Raw genomic sequence first — 17,594 nt, 5'->3', positions numbered from 1 at the left:
TAACTGGAAATTTTCAAATGACAGTCGCGCTTGGTGATTGTCTTTTGCACATATGCACGCACTGTACACTTGGAGCCTTCAGTAAAGTGCTACACGTACTTTAAAAACAAAAACACAGATATATATATATTTTTTTCCAGAAGGTGTATGAAATTCTAACATCGTTATAATGGTTTCATATATGGGCTTGATGTGGTGCAAGATAAATGTCTGGTTTCAGCACTTTACTTGAGCAGCACTTACATTTTGTATTTGATATTCATCAATGACAAATGTACTCGATTTGTTTTAAATTGAACTGCAAACATGGCATGATTTTCATGGAAGAAAAAGATGTCCCTCATTGTTGAAACTATATAACGTATAATAATTTGACACATTAATGAACGGTAGTCACTACAGTGGACAGCGATTCAAAGTTGACTCTTTAGACTTTTAACCCTTTATAGGCCAAGCGACTACTTTTGGTCATTTTAATCCTAAAGCTTGGCGTACACTTTTGAGAACATTGAAAAATCAGCAGCCATTGCCAAGTCCGGTTCTCGACAGCCTCAATCCAGGCTGTTTTCCATTTCGGCTGTTTTCCATTTCGCCCTCTAACACCTGATTCAAATGGTCAGCTCATCAGCAAGTTCTGCAGAAATCTGACAATGATCCTGTTGCATTAATGCAATGTTAATAAAAGCTAAATTAATAAAAACAGAAATGCTCTCTGGTTACAGCCCCAAGTCATAATTAGTGCATGAAAGGGTTAAAACGAGTTGGCATCCAATTCAGGGTCCTGCCCACAGTAAACCAGGATAGACTCCAGCACTGCCACTCCAAGTGCCACTCCCAAGTGAGCATAGGCAGCACATATATTGATCATTATTGCAGTTTTGGTGTATAACACTTTGCTTTTTTTTTTTTTTTTTTTTTGTGGTCGGTTTCCTTTTTATTTTTGCTTTGTTTTTCCTACAATTCTGTTTAGTCAGGTCAGCATTGCAATGGAGAATCAATTCTCAATGTCCTTTTTCTGCGTAAACAAAGGTTAAGTAAACAAAACTGTGCAGCAATTCATTCTACAGTACTTTGGTCATGGTGTTCAACGACCTACTCATGTTTTTATGCATGACTTTATTGTAGTCACATTTTAAACCTGCTCCACATTTACTTTCTGTTTCTTGGGTTACAGATCAGCGCCGTCAGGGCAGTTGTCCCCAACAAAAGCAACAATGAGATTGTTCTGGTGTTGCAGCATTTCGAGAACTGCGTTGACAAGGCTGTTCAAGCGTTCTTAGAAGGTATTTCAATGTCCATTGTTAACCTAGAAAGCTTTCCTATAAACATTTAATGGCTCATATTTGGCTAGTGTTTCCTATGAAAGCCACAGTTCAGAAATGGCTTGAAGGCAGCAGTCAATGTACGTAGCACATGACGCCAACTGCATTCAGTTGAGCTTGCAGTGTTTGTTTTATACATTGTTACATGCAGGCAGCTAAGTCCGTAGTGACGTGCCATCACTTAAAAAAAGTACTCTTACGTGCACACCAGGTATGCCAACACATTCCTGGTCTATATTAAGCACAAGAAATTCTTCCTCATATGTCAGACTCAAATGGCATTCAGGCAATGTATGAACTACAGTACCTTAGGCTGTCCTTAAAGTCATTGTTTCTGTGACATCTTTCCGTAGGTAGTGCAGTGGAGATCCTGAAGGAGTGGAATGTCACCGGCAAAAAGAAGGTAAGTTTCCAGTGACGGTAGAGGTTGTTTTAACTGAAAGTAATAGATTACACAATGTAACACATATTTTGTTCTAAGTGGTATTTCTTAATTTGTTTCGTCACATTGACAAATAAAAACACTTTTGTTTCCAAAAAGGTTTGGGTTTGTGATCACGACTTTTAAATTATATTCTTGCCAGTACCTATCGAGGATTTTAACTGATATTTCAAGAGCCACACAATATTCTAAAGTGATCCCTCGTTTTTTGTGGTTAATGGGGACCAGAACCCACCGCGATAAGCGAAAAACAAAGTAACGACCCCCCCCCCCCACACACACACACACACACAATTAAAAAAAATTTTTATTTTAAAAACCTGTCCTGTTCAGCTGCTTGGATACAGGAGAATTTTATTTTATGTATATTACATTCTTTATATATTTTTTGTGTATACAGTACATTAGTTACAAAAGTAAATGCAACATTAACAAACAATAACATGCATAAGATGAATAAAATGTACTCACCACACTGATGATCTTGATAAATGAAGAAAAAACTCCGTACAATGGATATGAAGGTAAAGATGATTTATTGAGAAGCTTGAGAGTCACGCGATCTTTGTGGGCCTTAAAGCCTCGCCTCTTCACTTCTTCCTTGAAAGGAACGTCCTGGATGGCATCCTCTTCCAAGAAAGGCCAGTCTCGTCCATGTTAAACAACTGGTCCGGGAGATAGCCACCCTCTTCAATTAATTTGGGAAATTGGTCCTCAACTTAACGAACAGCTGCGTCATGGTCCACCGAGGAGGCCTCCCCATGCAACGTAACGCTGCGAAGTCCAAACATCTTTTTGAATTTTTCGAACCAGCCCTTGCTGGGAACAAAACCACAATTTTCTTCACTTGAAGCACTGGTACTAGGCTGTGGTTCATCTTCGTCGTAGTCGGCATCACCGCCACCTTCATTCAACTCCAGGAATGAGGCTATCATACAGCGCTTTGGCTTTTCATGTTTGTGTCGAGACTCACCTTTTTTCCCGACAGTCCGATATCCACACTGTTAGTGCATTTTCCATTTTTACAGTCGTCTTGTTGCGAAGAGTCACGACTCGCTTAGTATCCCTGGAAAACGATATTGAGGCGGTCTTTCGGATTTTCGCCTAGTCTTTTTTTTTATGTAACGAACGGTTGATTCGTTTAGTCCATAATGGCGTGCAACAGACACATAGCTGTGGCCAACTTTAAGCATGTCCAGTAATTGAACTTTCTCGTGCACAGTCATCATTTTTCTTTTCTTCTTGGGTTCGCTAGAGGATTGAGCAGGCGGAAGATGCTTTGGAGCCATTTTCCTTCGATAGCAGCAAGGTTAAACATCTCGGCCAATCAGCTTGCAATATTCCCGAGTGATGCTGGCCAGCGAATCAGAGCGGTGGAATATGAGTTGTGCGGGCTCTCCGTGCCTTCTGTTGGGGAACTGGCAGATTTTACACCATATTTTCACCATTCTTTTAATTTTTTATGCATGTATATATATATTTTTTGACTGAAAAAAAATCCGCGATAGACTGATACCGCGAAATTCGAAGCGCGAAGTAGCGAGGGATCACTGTATTTTCGACTACCATTATTAATCCACTATTAAGACAAAGATTAGACTTTTCTTTCTTCAGGAAAAAAAAAAAACTACCACAATCTGTTCTTTAGTAATTAGCAGTCGAGTTTTTGTTGCTCACGCTTGTATCACCTAGTTTTTGTGAAAAGTGACTTGAATACATCGTTCTTAAGTGACATCTGAGAAGTGCTCCTTACAATTATTCATTCATTCATTCATTTTCCTAGCCGGACAATTTGTGAGTGTTCATTAAGCCTACCATGCATGTTTTTGGGATATGGGGGGTAAAGTAAAATACCTGCAGAAAACTCACGCCGGCACTGGGAGAACATGCATAAAAATTGTAATTGACAACAAAGTTCTCAAAGTTGGGATTCCATTTGACAGCCTTCTACCTTGTTGGCACTGAAAGAGTTGGTCTGAATAAGACATTTGCAAACATCAGCTTAACATTTTTGGCTCTTTTTTTTATTTTTATTTTTTATTCCTGACGTTTTGGACCAGACTTGGAACTGAACCAAAATAATTTTCATTTCTGTGCTGTCAATAAATGATCATATTGATCTATTATGAGAAAATTCGCCTAAATTATTGTTTAAGTCTGCTTAAAGAGCACAATCATGACTTGTATGTAGCCCATTGGGATCGTTTTCAGTATTCATGTAAATGTTAGACTAAAAATGAACCAGAGGCATCTGACAGGATTTATTTAATGGACAATAGGAACTCAAATATTTTCTTTTACAGTACAGTTTCAACATGTTCTGAGTAGGTCACGTTCTTCCTGTTTTGTTGATACTTGACAAAGGAATTTTTCAACAAAGCACACTGACATTGATATCTTGACCTACAGCCCAATAAGAAAAAGAAGCCCAAGCCTCAGCCTGAGGCTCCGGCAGAACCCAGACCATCTGAGGCCGCGCCACTCGAAGAGGTCAAGGACAAGACCAATGGCTTCCATCCAAATGGATCATTGGTGGAAGGGGAGTCACTTGACTCGCTGAGCGAACATCTGGACTCAGCCTCCCTGGATGCATCGGAGCTGGACTCTGAATTAACTACGTCTGAAATTGCAGGTAAACACAGGGAGAGAAGCCAGGCATATCGTTGTTTCTATTGTTTGTGTTACTATTATGTTTTAGGGCGTACTCACACTTGGCCATTTGAACCGTGCCAAAGTTAACACGATTTCCCTAAACTTCTACTGTCACCCGCAGTACTCACGTGGCTCAAACTGGGTTCAGGCCTTGGCCTATTAATGTGTGGTGATTACCACATGGTTCTAGAACGTAGGTTTTTTGCAGCATTGCTGATCGGTAGATTATTTCTAGTTCTTCTTCAGTAACCAGATGCCACCTATGATTTTGGATTGATCAACAAATGATCATTTATGTCGAGTAAACCGCGATGTGTGGCTATCTCACAGGTGCAGAAATGGAAGGTTCGCCCTCTCAAGCAGCACGAGGTTCTCACCAGGGGTCCAGAGGTAACAAAGCACGAGATTCACGTCAGAACTCCTCCCTGGCACACCCTGACGGGCAGAGTCAGCTACGGTCGTCCACGGGCAAGAAGATTGGTAAGCTATGTGACTCACTACTAAAATCTGCCTCACTCCACAGTAACGTTATAACAATATTTGATTTTTATAATAGTTTTATTAACGGTAGTTTTAGATTTTTTTTTAAAAAATTTGTTTTTAAAGAGGATTTGCTAGTTTTTATTTCCGGTTAATTTTCATTTTTCTTGAAATTACTTTTTGAAACTATTCCTATTATTATTCAGGTACATGTTTCACCTGGATAAAATATAATAACTTATAAGACTCCAGAATAACATTTTTAAAAACAATCAGTTTTGAGACTTTTCACAGTTCAGTTAAATAACTCACAAAACCTTTGACCAAGGGTGTGTCCAGTCATTCTGAATTTTGTCTTTTTTACGTGTGAAAATGATGATTGTGGAAATACAATATGAAAAAAAAAGTAATTTCACGTTTAATCTTTACATTTAATAACTTATTTATGTTAACTAAAGTGTATTTTAATTTCTAGTTTTCATCATTTAGTTGGTTTTCGTTAAAAATAGCCTCGCTGCACACTGACATTATAAAAGCATAGGCCATGTGTACCGTAATCCCCCCAAGTTGTACCCCATGTGCCTTTTATGCCATTTTTTGAGAAGTTGAATGTATCCCCTCAGCCCCCAACATCGACCGCTCCGTGAAGGACCTGCAGCGATGCACCGCTTCGCTGACTCGCTACCGGATGTTGGTGAAGGAGGAGATGGAGTCGTCCCTCAAAAGGATGAAGCAGACATTTGCTGAGCTCCAGACGACGTATGTACATTTTCAGAGGCCTGTTCTGTAATGGCAACTATAAGTTGGTAGTCTTTAAATCATTGGCTGCCATTGATGACAATCAATATCCAATCCATTTTAGTTGCACTGTAAATAATATTTAAAAAAAAAAAAAAAAAAAAGGTTAGAACTAGGGCTGTCAAACAATTAAAATTTTTAATCGAGTTAATTACAGCTTAAAACTTAATTAATCGTAATTAATCGCAATTAATTGCAATTCAAACCATCTATAAAATATGCCATATTTTTCTGTAAATTATATATATATATTCTGTAAAATACATTGTTGGAATGGAAAGCTAAGACACAAGATGGATATATACATTCAACATACGGTACAAAAGGACTGTAGTGGGCATTTCACTCTACTGTCATTTAAATCTGTCTATGCTGTCCTCACTCCGAAGCGTCTACTTTTTCCAAAGCTAGAGAGCTAGTGAACGACGCCTTAATAATTAGACTTCTTCCTTTTTCATCTGATTTATTAATAAAATGGCCTCAAACCATTGTCCTCTTTAGACCGTCGTAAAACTACAAAAAAAAAAGTACACAAGCATTGCATTAGCAACAACGTTAGCTTAGCACGCTATACAGGTTCACTAAACATAAACAAAAAGCGTCTTATACAAAAAATATAACATTTCGCTTACTAACATAATATGTACATTCTTTACAACAACCATACTTACGGACAAATCTTGTCCAAGGATCATATAACCACAACATTATCAGCCCGAGACGTCATGCAGCCATAATGAACTGGAAAGAAAACAATAAGCCATGTCGCAAAGCGACCACAAGAGTTCGCTGTTGGACAGCACAAAAAGTCTTGCTGTAAAACTTACCAAAAGGAAGAATACTTTCTGAGCGGGACATGTGCGTTAATTGCGTCAAATATTTTAACGTGATTAATTTAAAAAATTAATTACCGCGCGTTAACGCGATAATTTTGACAGCCCTAGTTAGAACTTGAAATTTCAATTCAAGCATGAGTTAACGTAAAAATGTTTCCAATTAAATGTGAAACTTGAAAAATAAGTTAAATGAAAAAAAAAATAGTTGTTCTCCCTTGGAAATCTTAAGTTAGCTCAGCTTTTTTTTTTTCTCAAATATAAAGTTTTTTAGTGCGAGGAGTGACAATGAATTATGACTGCCATACCCTCCCAGATCCAATGGATTGGACGTCAATTGTCGTCAATGGCACTGAAACCACAATGACTGAAACATAATCATTCACTGCCAGTTCCCAGGAACTTGCACCAGACTTGACTCCAGAACCTCTCATTGTCATTGTCTGAACCGCACACAGCTGCATCTTGATTCATGTTTCTGGAATTCGGCTTACTTATGTGATGGAAGAAAACTGAGTACTCTTGCCCTCTCGTTCTTTTGCAGCCTAATGGACAGAGAAGTGACACTGCTGGCAGAAATGGACAAAGTGAAAGCAGAGGCCAGTAAGTACTATCTCAGAGATAGCAACTCTTGACAAGTGTGCCTTGTGGGGACTGAACATCTGGCCTGAAGTGTTTCTGAAGAGACCGTAAATACAGTACTGACTATTTTGGAAGAGCAACTCTACGTGTTTTGCGAGTGAGGAGCCCTCAGGGGTCCTACTCAAGCGACATCATTCCAGTATGTAAAGTAGGAAAATAAGTGCATAAGTAAGACATTTCAAGTAGGCCATTCTGCCTCTCTTGTCTTTGCGTGAAGAGGCTTCCAGGAAAGTTTGAATGGTGTCTGGTGTCAGGGGAGTCTCGGCAGCGTCTTTATGCAGTCAAGCATGAGGAAATGTTTGTGGACGTGAAACAAGAAAAATGGCTTTTCTGCCAAACTTTTTTTCCTTTTGCTTTTCTTGTTTTTTCCCCTGCTGAATCCCCCAGGGGTTGTTAGGAAAAACCCACATGGACCTTTTGGAGGTTTTGCCATTTCTTATATTAAAATTCACAGTGTTGTAAGTTTGGTTTGCAATGTTGCTTTTTACCAGGTGGCTTGCTTAAGTAAAAAATATCAAGCAGCTGTTGTATGCCGACTGTAGATTTATGGAAGAGATAATGCAAACCCAAAATACAATCTGAGGTCAATAACAGTTGTGGGAATGCATTCCCATATGTTCCTCTACTTTTTTTTTGGTGCCAGTCGGTTCCCACGTTATACATCTGAATCAGACCCTTACAACTTTGTGTTTCAAAAATTCACTCAATGTGGGACATTATTTTCCTCATTGGCTGTTTTTGTAGAATTGCCATAATTCCACTTTTTTTTTTTTTTTTTTTTTTACCCAAAAATGTCTATTTTCAATGGCACATTCAGCATCACTATCACATCATTCCCATTCGTGTTGCATTTGATTTACAATAAACATTTCTCACGTTTTTGCCCCAACACACTTATTCAGCAATACAAATTCACATCATTTCAACTGATGTGTATTTGATTAATGCATTCCTATCTGTGTATATTTTACATATTTTCACATTTTTGACCAAAATGTTATCATTTAGGACCAAAAACCTACCGTTAAATCCAATTAACAAATTCAAATACAATATCCACATCTTTTCCTATTCACATTACTTATATTTCAACATTTTACTAAAAACAGTTGACACTATTCACATGTTCACATTTCACCAAAAGGTCCTATTGACACATTCGAATACAAGGGTCTCTTCTTTGCCTATTAAAATCATTCATATTTTAGCATGTTAATAAAATTGACCCTTTTACATGTTCATTTATTATTATTTTTTTAACCAAAAAGTCATCATCGGCACGATTGTATTCCCATGTAGTTTCTCTAGAAATGGCATTATCCAGTTTATTTAATGTACACCAAACATTATTACGTGCTGTCTGCTCAATTGACTTGTGTGTTATTGTTTTTAGTGGTGAGTTTGAACGCCCGACAAAAGCGCGCTGAAGAGCTTCGCAGGCTGACCGACCAATCGGCGTCTATGTCCGAAGAACAACTGACAGAACTGCGGGCCGACATCAAGGTGCTTCTCGCTCAGCGGCACCTCGTTTGTTTTCTGTCAGACGTGATAACTGAAGTCTGTGTCCTTTTGTCCTCCACAGCACTTTGTGAGTGAGCGCAAATATGACGAGGACCTTGGCAAAGCGGTTCGATTTACATTTGATCTGGAGCCGCTGAAGACGAGCATCGTACAATTTGGATCTGGTAAAAGCACTCATTCCATGTGCATCTGTAAGGTTCTGAAATGAAATTGCTGCCCTTAATATGATCATTACATAAGGAATCATTTCCGTCTAACATCTAGCCATTAAAATAACTGAATTCTGGTGCCCTGTACACTACCAATGTCAGTAGGCCCCTTTTTATGCCAGTCCATGAGACTGTGAGCAAAAAAATTATCATCATAAGAAATATGTCCGTTTCTGAAAGGGGCTAATGTTGGCAAACTAATGTTGGCTGGCCCGAAATTGTCTTTTTTTTCTTACAGCCGCCAGAAGCCTGGTTGGCAAGTTGCAACTAGCTAAGATAAAGACTTTACCTGAGCATAAAAACATTGCAGTTATCTGGAATGGACTGATAATTTGAGTTCAGTTTTGCCACAGTTACTTTTAAATCCTAATCAGATTATGGATTACAGATTATTTATTTGAAAAATTAAAAAAAAAATGTATTTAACTAAATACCTATACTAATTACGAGATAATGCATTCAGCAGGCTGAACATATAAATGACAACTATATTCTTTTCAACACGCACTTCATACTACCTGGCCTATTTCTTCATGTTTGAAGACTAGTTGTTTCACAAGCAGGATAACACCTTGTGGCCAGAAAAGATTTCAAAGCAAACCTTTATAATGTAACAAATCATGTTTATGTGTTCTATATAGTGATGGGACGAAATGTGCCGAGGCTCCAAGGTTTGTGTCAAGTAATGGGAGGGTCATTTCCACAAAGTTTGCATAGAGGCGAGCATTATTTGGACAAAACACGCAAATGATGACGTGTGAAGCTGCACCGTAGCTCTTAGTTAATATAGATAAATCTCCCAATTTATGTTCTCAATATATTTCGCATCATGCATGAGATCAGTTTCAGAGGCCCTCTCCTTGGGGACGAGGCAGTCAGCGCCCCCGCCCCACAACCCCGAAGTTCCCCACTACAAATAAGCTTCAGTTCACACAGGGACCCTGATTGTGTAGAAAACATATAGCTAGTGCCAAGTCAGTATTAGGTTTTTGAATATGTGGTTGTTTCTCCTGCAGTTTACCATCCCCGAACGGGTTACTCTGATAGATCCCGTTGCAGCTCCACATCCTCCTCAGTGGTCAGCCCGACAATTGTGGAAAGCCCTCCTCCCAGCCAGACCCAAAGCCCTCCCAGCCGTCCCCCGACCAAACAGGTAAGCGCCTGTAAATCATGTAATCACCATACTAGGGTGGTGTAGTTATTTTGATAACACAAAAAGAGGACAATTTGTGGCATTTAGTGAGGAAAGAAAAATCGTAACATCCAACTCAAGTGTACTCCCCACAACAATACAATATTATCATAATACAGTTATTCTGAGATGTTTTAATTACAAGACACATGATTTAGGCCTATATGAAACAGAATAGGAATATACACTCACCGGCCACTTTATTAGGTACACCATGCTAGTAACGGGTTGGACCCCCTTTTGCCTTCAGAACTGCCTCGATTCTTCGTGGCATAGATTCAACAAGGTGCTGGAAGCATTCCTCAGAGTTTGGTCCATATTGACATGATTGCATCACACAGTTGGTGCAGATTTGTTGGCTGCACATCCATGATGCAAATCTCCCATTCCACCACATCCCAAAGATGCTCTACAGTGAACTCATTGTCATGTTCAAGAAACCAGTCTGAGATGATCCCAGCTTTATGACATGGCGCATTATCCTGCTGAAAGTAGCAATCAGAAGTTGGGTACATTGTGGTCATAAAGGGATGGACATGGTCAGCAACAATACTCGGGTAGGCTGTTGCTTTCCAACGATGCTCAATTGGTACCAAGGGGCCCAAAGAGTGCCAAGAAAATATTCCCCACACCATTACACCACCACCACCAGCCTGAACCGTTGATACAAGGCAGGATGGATCCATTCTTTCATGTTGTTGACGCCAAATTCTGACCCTACCATCCGAATGTCGCAGCAGAAATCGAGACTCATCAGACCAGGCAACGTTTTTCCAATCTTCTATTGTCCAATTTCGATGAGCTTGTGCAAATTGTAGCTTCAGTTTCCTGTTCTTAGCTGAAAGGAGTGGCACCCGGCGTGGTCTTCTGCTGCTGTAGCCCATCTGCCTCAAAATTCGACATACTGTGCGTTCAGAGATGCTCTTCTGCCTGCCTTGGTTGTAACGGGTGGTTATTTGACTCACTGTTGCCTTTCTATCAGCTCGAACCAGTCTGGCCATTCTCCTCTGGCATCAACAAGGCATTTCCGCCCGCAGAATTGCCGCTCACTGGATATTTTTTCTTTTTCGGACCATTCTCTGTAAACCCTAGAGATGGTTGTGCGTGAAAATCCCAGAAGATCAGCAGTTTCTGAAATACTCAGACCAGCCCTTCTGGCACCAACAACCATGCCACGTTCAAAGTCACTCAGATCACTTTTCCTCCCCATACTGATGCCCTGTTTGAACTGCAGGAGATTGTCTTAAACCATGTCTACATGCCTAAATGCACTGAGTTGCCGCCATATGATTGGCTGATTAAAAGTTAAATGTTAACGAGCAGTTGGACAGGTGTACCTAATAAAGTGGCCAGTGAGTGTATGTCCCTTTGGCAAAGTGCAGTGCCAGATAGGAGTGGGAACCTCATGGTACCTCACGATACGATACGATTTGCGATACAAAGCTCAAGATAACGATGATCTGACGATATGGCGATACAACGATTATCGATACATTGGTCAGGAAATCATTCTAAGATATTCTACAAAAAACTAATAAACATAAAAACAAGCTTCTGCTGTGAATTGGAATGAGTTTATCACTAGTAGACATCCAATCCAAATGTTCATTTGCTGCCACCCTCCCAGTTCAAATGGATTGAACGTCTGTGGTCGTCAGTGGCAGCCAATGCCAGGCAATGAGGTAATTTTGGGCTATTTAAGGTAATTTACCTGTTATTTTTCATTTACTTCGTGTTGATTTTGGGGTATTTTACGGGTCACTTCCTGTTTATTTTGAGTTACAGAACAGGAAGTGACCTGGGAATCACCCAAATGAATAGGCAGTGACTCAAACTCAACAGGAAATGCCCTGAAAATCAGACAGAATGACTGTGAATGCTCTGGTTTCAAATGAATGAACGTTCCCAGTCTAAATGGATTCGGCGTCGTGCACCGTCAATGCAGCCTTAGAGTTAATTGAGATACTATTATGGTGGAAGATTTATGTAGCAACTTGTTGGTTCCTTTTTATTTAAAAAAATTTTTTTAGACATTGACACTTTTTTAAAACGATATCTCGATTCTTGGCAAGAGCATATCGATAACCTTTTGTGATACAAAATATCACGATATATCACCATTTCGATATTTTGTCACACCCCTAGTGCCAAAAGAACATTTATGGCTTTAAATGAGCGAACAAAATGTTCTTAAATAAATGCAAAAATACGAATCGGAATTCTTAATGGAACTTGCAATGAAAATGTAAACGATGAAACAATACCGCCTAACTGATTCGTATAATAAAAATGTCTAAAACACAACACTGGTGTGGCACAAAAGTTATATTTTTTACCCAGCACAGAAAAATATTTTACAGTTTTTCCAAAGACAAGAGACTCACACCAACAATTACTGCCAATTCTAAAGTGGTAAGCGGCTAACTGCTGTGATGTTAACATAAACGATAAGAATTAAATTCAATAACCGCCTCTTTTCCAAGATGGGGAGCAATTAAGCATAAATGAATGACTGTTTGTTTGTGTGAACATGTTTATTACGAATATTCAATAAATAAGTACCAATAATCAGATATAAGAAAAGAAAAAAAAAAAAAAAAGAGTATTCGAAAAGGAGTGGGAAGAAGTAATTTATTCACTCCCACCCCTTGTCCTTAAGATCTGATGTTTCCGTCCATACTAGAGCTGTCCCCACTAGTCGACATAATCGACGTCATCGATGACTCAAATCCGTCGACGAACACAACATCCCGTCGACAGTTAATGAAGGGTTAAAAAAAAAATATGCGTGGAAAGTTCAGAATGTCGGACGCTTGGTATGCAAGCGGGGAAAGCGGCACAAAGCCAAAAAAGCGCACCAGAGTCCAAAACATTATTTTTAAAGAAACAGGAGGGTACACTGTTGTGTCCTGTCTCTTCAATGCCAAGCTTAGCTGCACGTCGGCCGTGAATGATAACGACAGGAGATTGTAAGTCCGTCTAACTAACTAATGACATGTTTTATTGAAGTTGCTAACCCTGTCACGATATGCAATGAGTCCATTTATCGCATGGTAAATAAAAATGAGGGCGGTCATTTTCACGGCTGCGTTGTATCGCTGCGCGCGCGTGCGTGCATTTGTACGTGCGTTCTGATGGCATATGAGACTCCAGTTTTCTCTCATCAACACGCTGTAGAATTAAAGTTCAGACATACAAAATAAGAAAACACATCTATATTAAACACTATATATGTTAGCATTGCTACATTGAGGTGAATGGGGAAAAAAGACGACCTACTTTAGCCGGCTATAAAACAGGTAGCCTTCTCCAAAACTTGCAGTTAAAAGGTGACACTTCAAACATGAAAAATCGCTGGTTAACAGCATTTGCAAAAGGAAAAAAAATATATTACTGACAACACATGCAATGACAAAAAGTGGATTTTTTTTCCGGAGTGTAAAGCTTAAATTAGCGGTTTAGCGAATGTACTTCCGGTGAACATTTCAGAATAAAAGCATGTAATGTTCGTCATATAAATAACAATTTCTGGAGTTAATCCCACATACTTCAGATTCTACTCTAAGAATACCTTTAAAATGACACCCTTTATGAAAATTATGATTGGCAAAGAATAATTATTATAATACTATTATATATATAGTACTACAGTATACTATAATATTAATGCTATGTATTTTTTTAAGAATTGTTTTGAATCATTTTGGAAAGGTGAAGTCAGTGTTCTGAATCTGTTTACATTCCATTCTTTTGCACAAGTTAATTCTATCAGCATTTGAACTCATTGTTTATTTGTGATTTATTATTGTTATTTATCTGTTTATTTGTACTTTAATCAAGAATTTAAGTGTTCCAAAATGTTTTTGTGAATTGACAAGCATAAAAAACAATTTCATTGCTGAATTAGTTAAAAAAAAAAAAAAAATTAAAAGATTAGTCGACTAATCGTAAAAATAGTTGGCCGACTAATCGGGAGAAAATTAGTCGTTTGGGACAGCCCTAGGCCATACTTTTAAACATAGGCATTCTTATTTAACACATATACAATCCCACCACTACTACATGTTACCTATACGCAAATGTCGCAACAAAAGCCTAGTCCATAAATCCTCTCCTGCATAAATCATAAATGTATGGCCATCCTACAAATAGGTGTCATTGTACTTGTTAGCCAGTGTTGCTGCATAGCGGCAAAACTAGCGGTCTAACTTTTGATGTGCTCCTCAGATCTTCCAAGGCAACCGCCGTACGTTCCATGGAGCGGGCTATCAGTTGGGCGGCCAGCGCTACAACAGCTCGAATCACGATCGACGCCCTGATAATCGGCACCGGGGCGGCGAAGGCGGCCCTTCGAACAGCTCCCGAGGCGCCTCCTACTCAGCAACCCCCAACCAAAGCCGCGCTTCTCACAATGGTCTCCCGCAAAGGCTCCCGCGGATGCCTTGCCCTTGACATCAGAATCCCTCCGCTCACTCCGAGCCCCTTAACCCACCTTGCACTCGCCTGACCCGCCTCTGCCCTCCGTCCCTGAGAAGAGTTTATGTGGTTTCCCTTTACAGCGATCCGTTCATCCGTCAAACTTGAACAGCTCTCGTGCATCGTGGCTAGTGTAGTTGACGTAGGCTTCCCCTTGCCGTCTCCCGTCCAAGTACTTTTCACCTCTTTCGAACCGTCACACAATACCAACATATAAAGGAAGCCTATGGCACTAATGCTGAGCTGCTACAAACCCAGAGACAACTGGCGCTTTAGTGAAATAAAAATGTTACAAAAAGAATATTCACTTTGAAATCATCTCAATTTTACGCGCATGGCCTCATTAGTTGAACACTTTGGCTATTTTTCTTTTGCAACATTGGATACGCAAGTTATTTGCACCTTATGCCATGTAGTGGAAGAGCAGTTTCGATATTGCTTTCATTGATAATCCACACAAAAATTAATATTCACAGTCAACTCCCCCCATTTTGGCGGACTGGATTTATTTTTGAGATGATCCTCAGTTGCATCTCTGAATGTGAGGCCTCGTTTTCTTTTTCTGTGGCTTGATAATTTTTCCCCCTCCTTATGAAGTCACGACAACTGACTTTTTCCTCGTGCAGTCTGTGGTTGATTTTTACTTTTGTAGAAAACGTAATGATTTAGGGAGATCGTTTTCATGTAGGAATGGGAAAAAAAAAAAAAAATCGCGTTTTTGTGCCGCAGGAATTTCACTGAGGTTCTCACTTTGTTATCAACAGAACGTGAAGGAAAAACAAGTCAATACCTCATTGTGGAAGCTTTGAAATGGAAAAACTTTTTTCCTTCAATTATCTTGTTTTTTTTCATTCTTTAAATTGATGTTCAAATGGGCTGCAGTTGAATCTGGGATAAAAAGTTGACTGAAAAATACTTGGGGGGGGGGGGGGGGGGCATGAGGCTACTGCAGTGTCCAATGTTAGTTTATCGCCAAAGACTTCTTTTGTTCCGCATCAATTTGCAGCCTTTTTTCTTTCAACAAAAATACACACAAGGGTATGGTGATTCCAATTTATGTTCTTTTTTTTCTTGAATCTCCTTGCTGTATATACATGTATGTGAATATTCATGTTAGGCATCATGGACATCTCATTGCTGAGACAGCTGCAAACTCAAGTGCCTTTTCTTGTCCTGGTCACCCACCACCCCAAAAAAATCACATCCACAATGAATGGACCAAAGACCTCGGCCTCACCCACACACTCTTTCCTCATTCATCCAATGGCACACTTCATTTATTACCAATAAACCCTTTGCAATATTAATGGAGTTGGCTTTAAATTCCCAGTGTCATTCGTAACATTTATTGCACTGATTTCTTAACCTATTTTGATTTGTCCGTTTTACCCTGGAGACCCATGTTTACAGACACCGCGCAACTGCTTTTGTTTCAACTCAGCCATAAAAAGTATACTTATTATTCGCAATGTCTCATTTTTAGCTAGAATTATTAATCCTTTCATGCGTTAAAAAAAAACAAAAACCAACATGAAGCCCAGGGGCCAGTTGGAGGCCATGGGACAATACTTTGCGGCAGTTGACATTCAATTGTAGTATTGCCCGTAAGTATAAAAGATGCATATTTTAAGTTTTTCAAAAAGAAAAACTCAAAGCCCTGAGTAATTAAAAAAAAAAAAAGAAAATTTGGCCTGTCAAAGTTGTCGCGTTAACGGGCGGTAATTAATTTTTTTAAATTAATCACGTTAAAATATTTGACGCAATTAACGCATATGCCCCGCTCAAACAGATTAAAATGACAGCACAGTGTCATGTCCACTTGTTACTTGTGTTTTTGGTGTTTTGTCGCCCTCTGCTGGCGCTTGGGTGCGACTGATTTTATGGGTTTACGCACCATGAGCATTGTGTAATTGTCATCAACAATGGCGAGCTACTAGTTTATTTTTTGATTGAAATTTTTACACATTTTATTAAAACGAAAACATTAAGAAGGGTTTCAAGCCTATATTGCCAAATGTATCACATTTGATACACCTAAAATTTCACGATTTTCAGACATTCAGAATTTTGACATTTCTTTTAGAAAAAAAAAATGGATGCAAGTCAACACAAGCATCTGCAGGTTCTACGAAAAATAACAGGATTTAGCAAAAGTTATAGATATCTGAGCGCTTATTACACATATTCATTTTGACTTTTACAAATTTGAAAAAAAGGTTTCATTAGGACTATTTTTCAAATTTTGGGATTCTCTGATGATTGCTTCATATTGTTGGCATTAAAGGGTTAATATAAAATTTCAATAACTTGTACTAACATTTATCTTTTAAGAACTCCGTCTTTCCATGGATCGCTTTAACAGAATGTTAAATTTTAATGCCATCTTGTTGATTTGTTATAACAAATACAGTACTTATGTACAGTATGTTGAATGTATATATCCGTCTTGTGTCTTATGTTTCCATTCCAACAATAATTTACAGAAAAATATGACATATTTTATAGATGGTTTGAATTGCGATTAATTACGATCAATTTCTAAGCAGTGATTAACTTGATTAAAAATTTTAATCGTTTGACATCCCTAAAAAAAAAAAATAAGTGGCGCGTGTGTATTTTGCTCTGGGGATTTAATGAGTTGAGATCAATTTTAAGATCAATTTCAATAGTGCATTTCGTGGCATTATATTACAGTTTAGTCACATAACCAGACTACTTGACTAGTGGTGTGTCGTGAGATTTCCAACTCCTAAATTTGGCTTGCCTTGGCTCAGTCAAGGTCAGAAAACGCTGCATCTCGACAGTCGCAGTAACTATTTGTGAAATGGACAGAATTACCCAGCAGAGGGCACTAGTGTCATTTTGAATCATAACCAGAGTCGGAATCAAGGTCAGAAGACGCTGCATCTCGACAGTCGCAGTAACTATTTGTGAAATGGACAATTACCCAGCAGAGGGCACTCGTTTCATTTTGAATCACAACCAGAGGTTGACCGTGGCAATACTGTATGTGTATGTTGAAATGTA

General features: G+C 38.9%; 1 protein-coding gene across 2 annotated transcripts in view; it reads left to right on the top strand.

Annotated features, from left to right (window-relative positions):
* The window catches only part of spats2 (spermatogenesis associated serine rich 2), a 29,794-nt gene extending 14,298 nt beyond the window's left edge, over positions 1-15,496 (top strand). For both annotated transcript variants that reach the window (XM_057830254.1, XM_057830255.1), the window contains exons 4-13: positions 1,175-1,283; positions 1,676-1,725; positions 4,174-4,396; positions 4,747-4,896; positions 5,520-5,655; positions 7,072-7,130; positions 8,563-8,672; positions 8,752-8,854; positions 9,916-10,052; positions 14,319-15,496. In XM_057830254.1, coding sequence (XP_057686237.1) covers positions 1,175-1,283; positions 1,676-1,725; positions 4,174-4,396; positions 4,747-4,896; positions 5,520-5,655; positions 7,072-7,130; positions 8,563-8,672; positions 8,752-8,854; positions 9,916-10,052; positions 14,319-14,543 — 1,302 coding nt within the window. In that variant the 3' untranslated portion in view covers positions 14,544-15,496. The remainder of the gene's footprint in view (positions 1-1,174; positions 1,284-1,675; positions 1,726-4,173; positions 4,397-4,746; positions 4,897-5,519; positions 5,656-7,071; positions 7,131-8,562; positions 8,673-8,751; positions 8,855-9,915; positions 10,053-14,318) is intronic.
* Positions 15,497-17,594: the final 2,098 nt, after the last annotated feature.

Source organism: Corythoichthys intestinalis, chromosome 2 (genome assembly GCF_030265065.1).
Source record: "Corythoichthys intestinalis isolate RoL2023-P3 chromosome 2, ASM3026506v1, whole genome shotgun sequence".
NCBI lineage: Eukaryota > Metazoa > Chordata > Actinopteri > Syngnathiformes > Syngnathidae > Corythoichthys > Corythoichthys intestinalis.
Note: the sequence above shows the minus strand (reverse complement) of the source record. Positions and strands in the feature narration are given on the sequence as shown.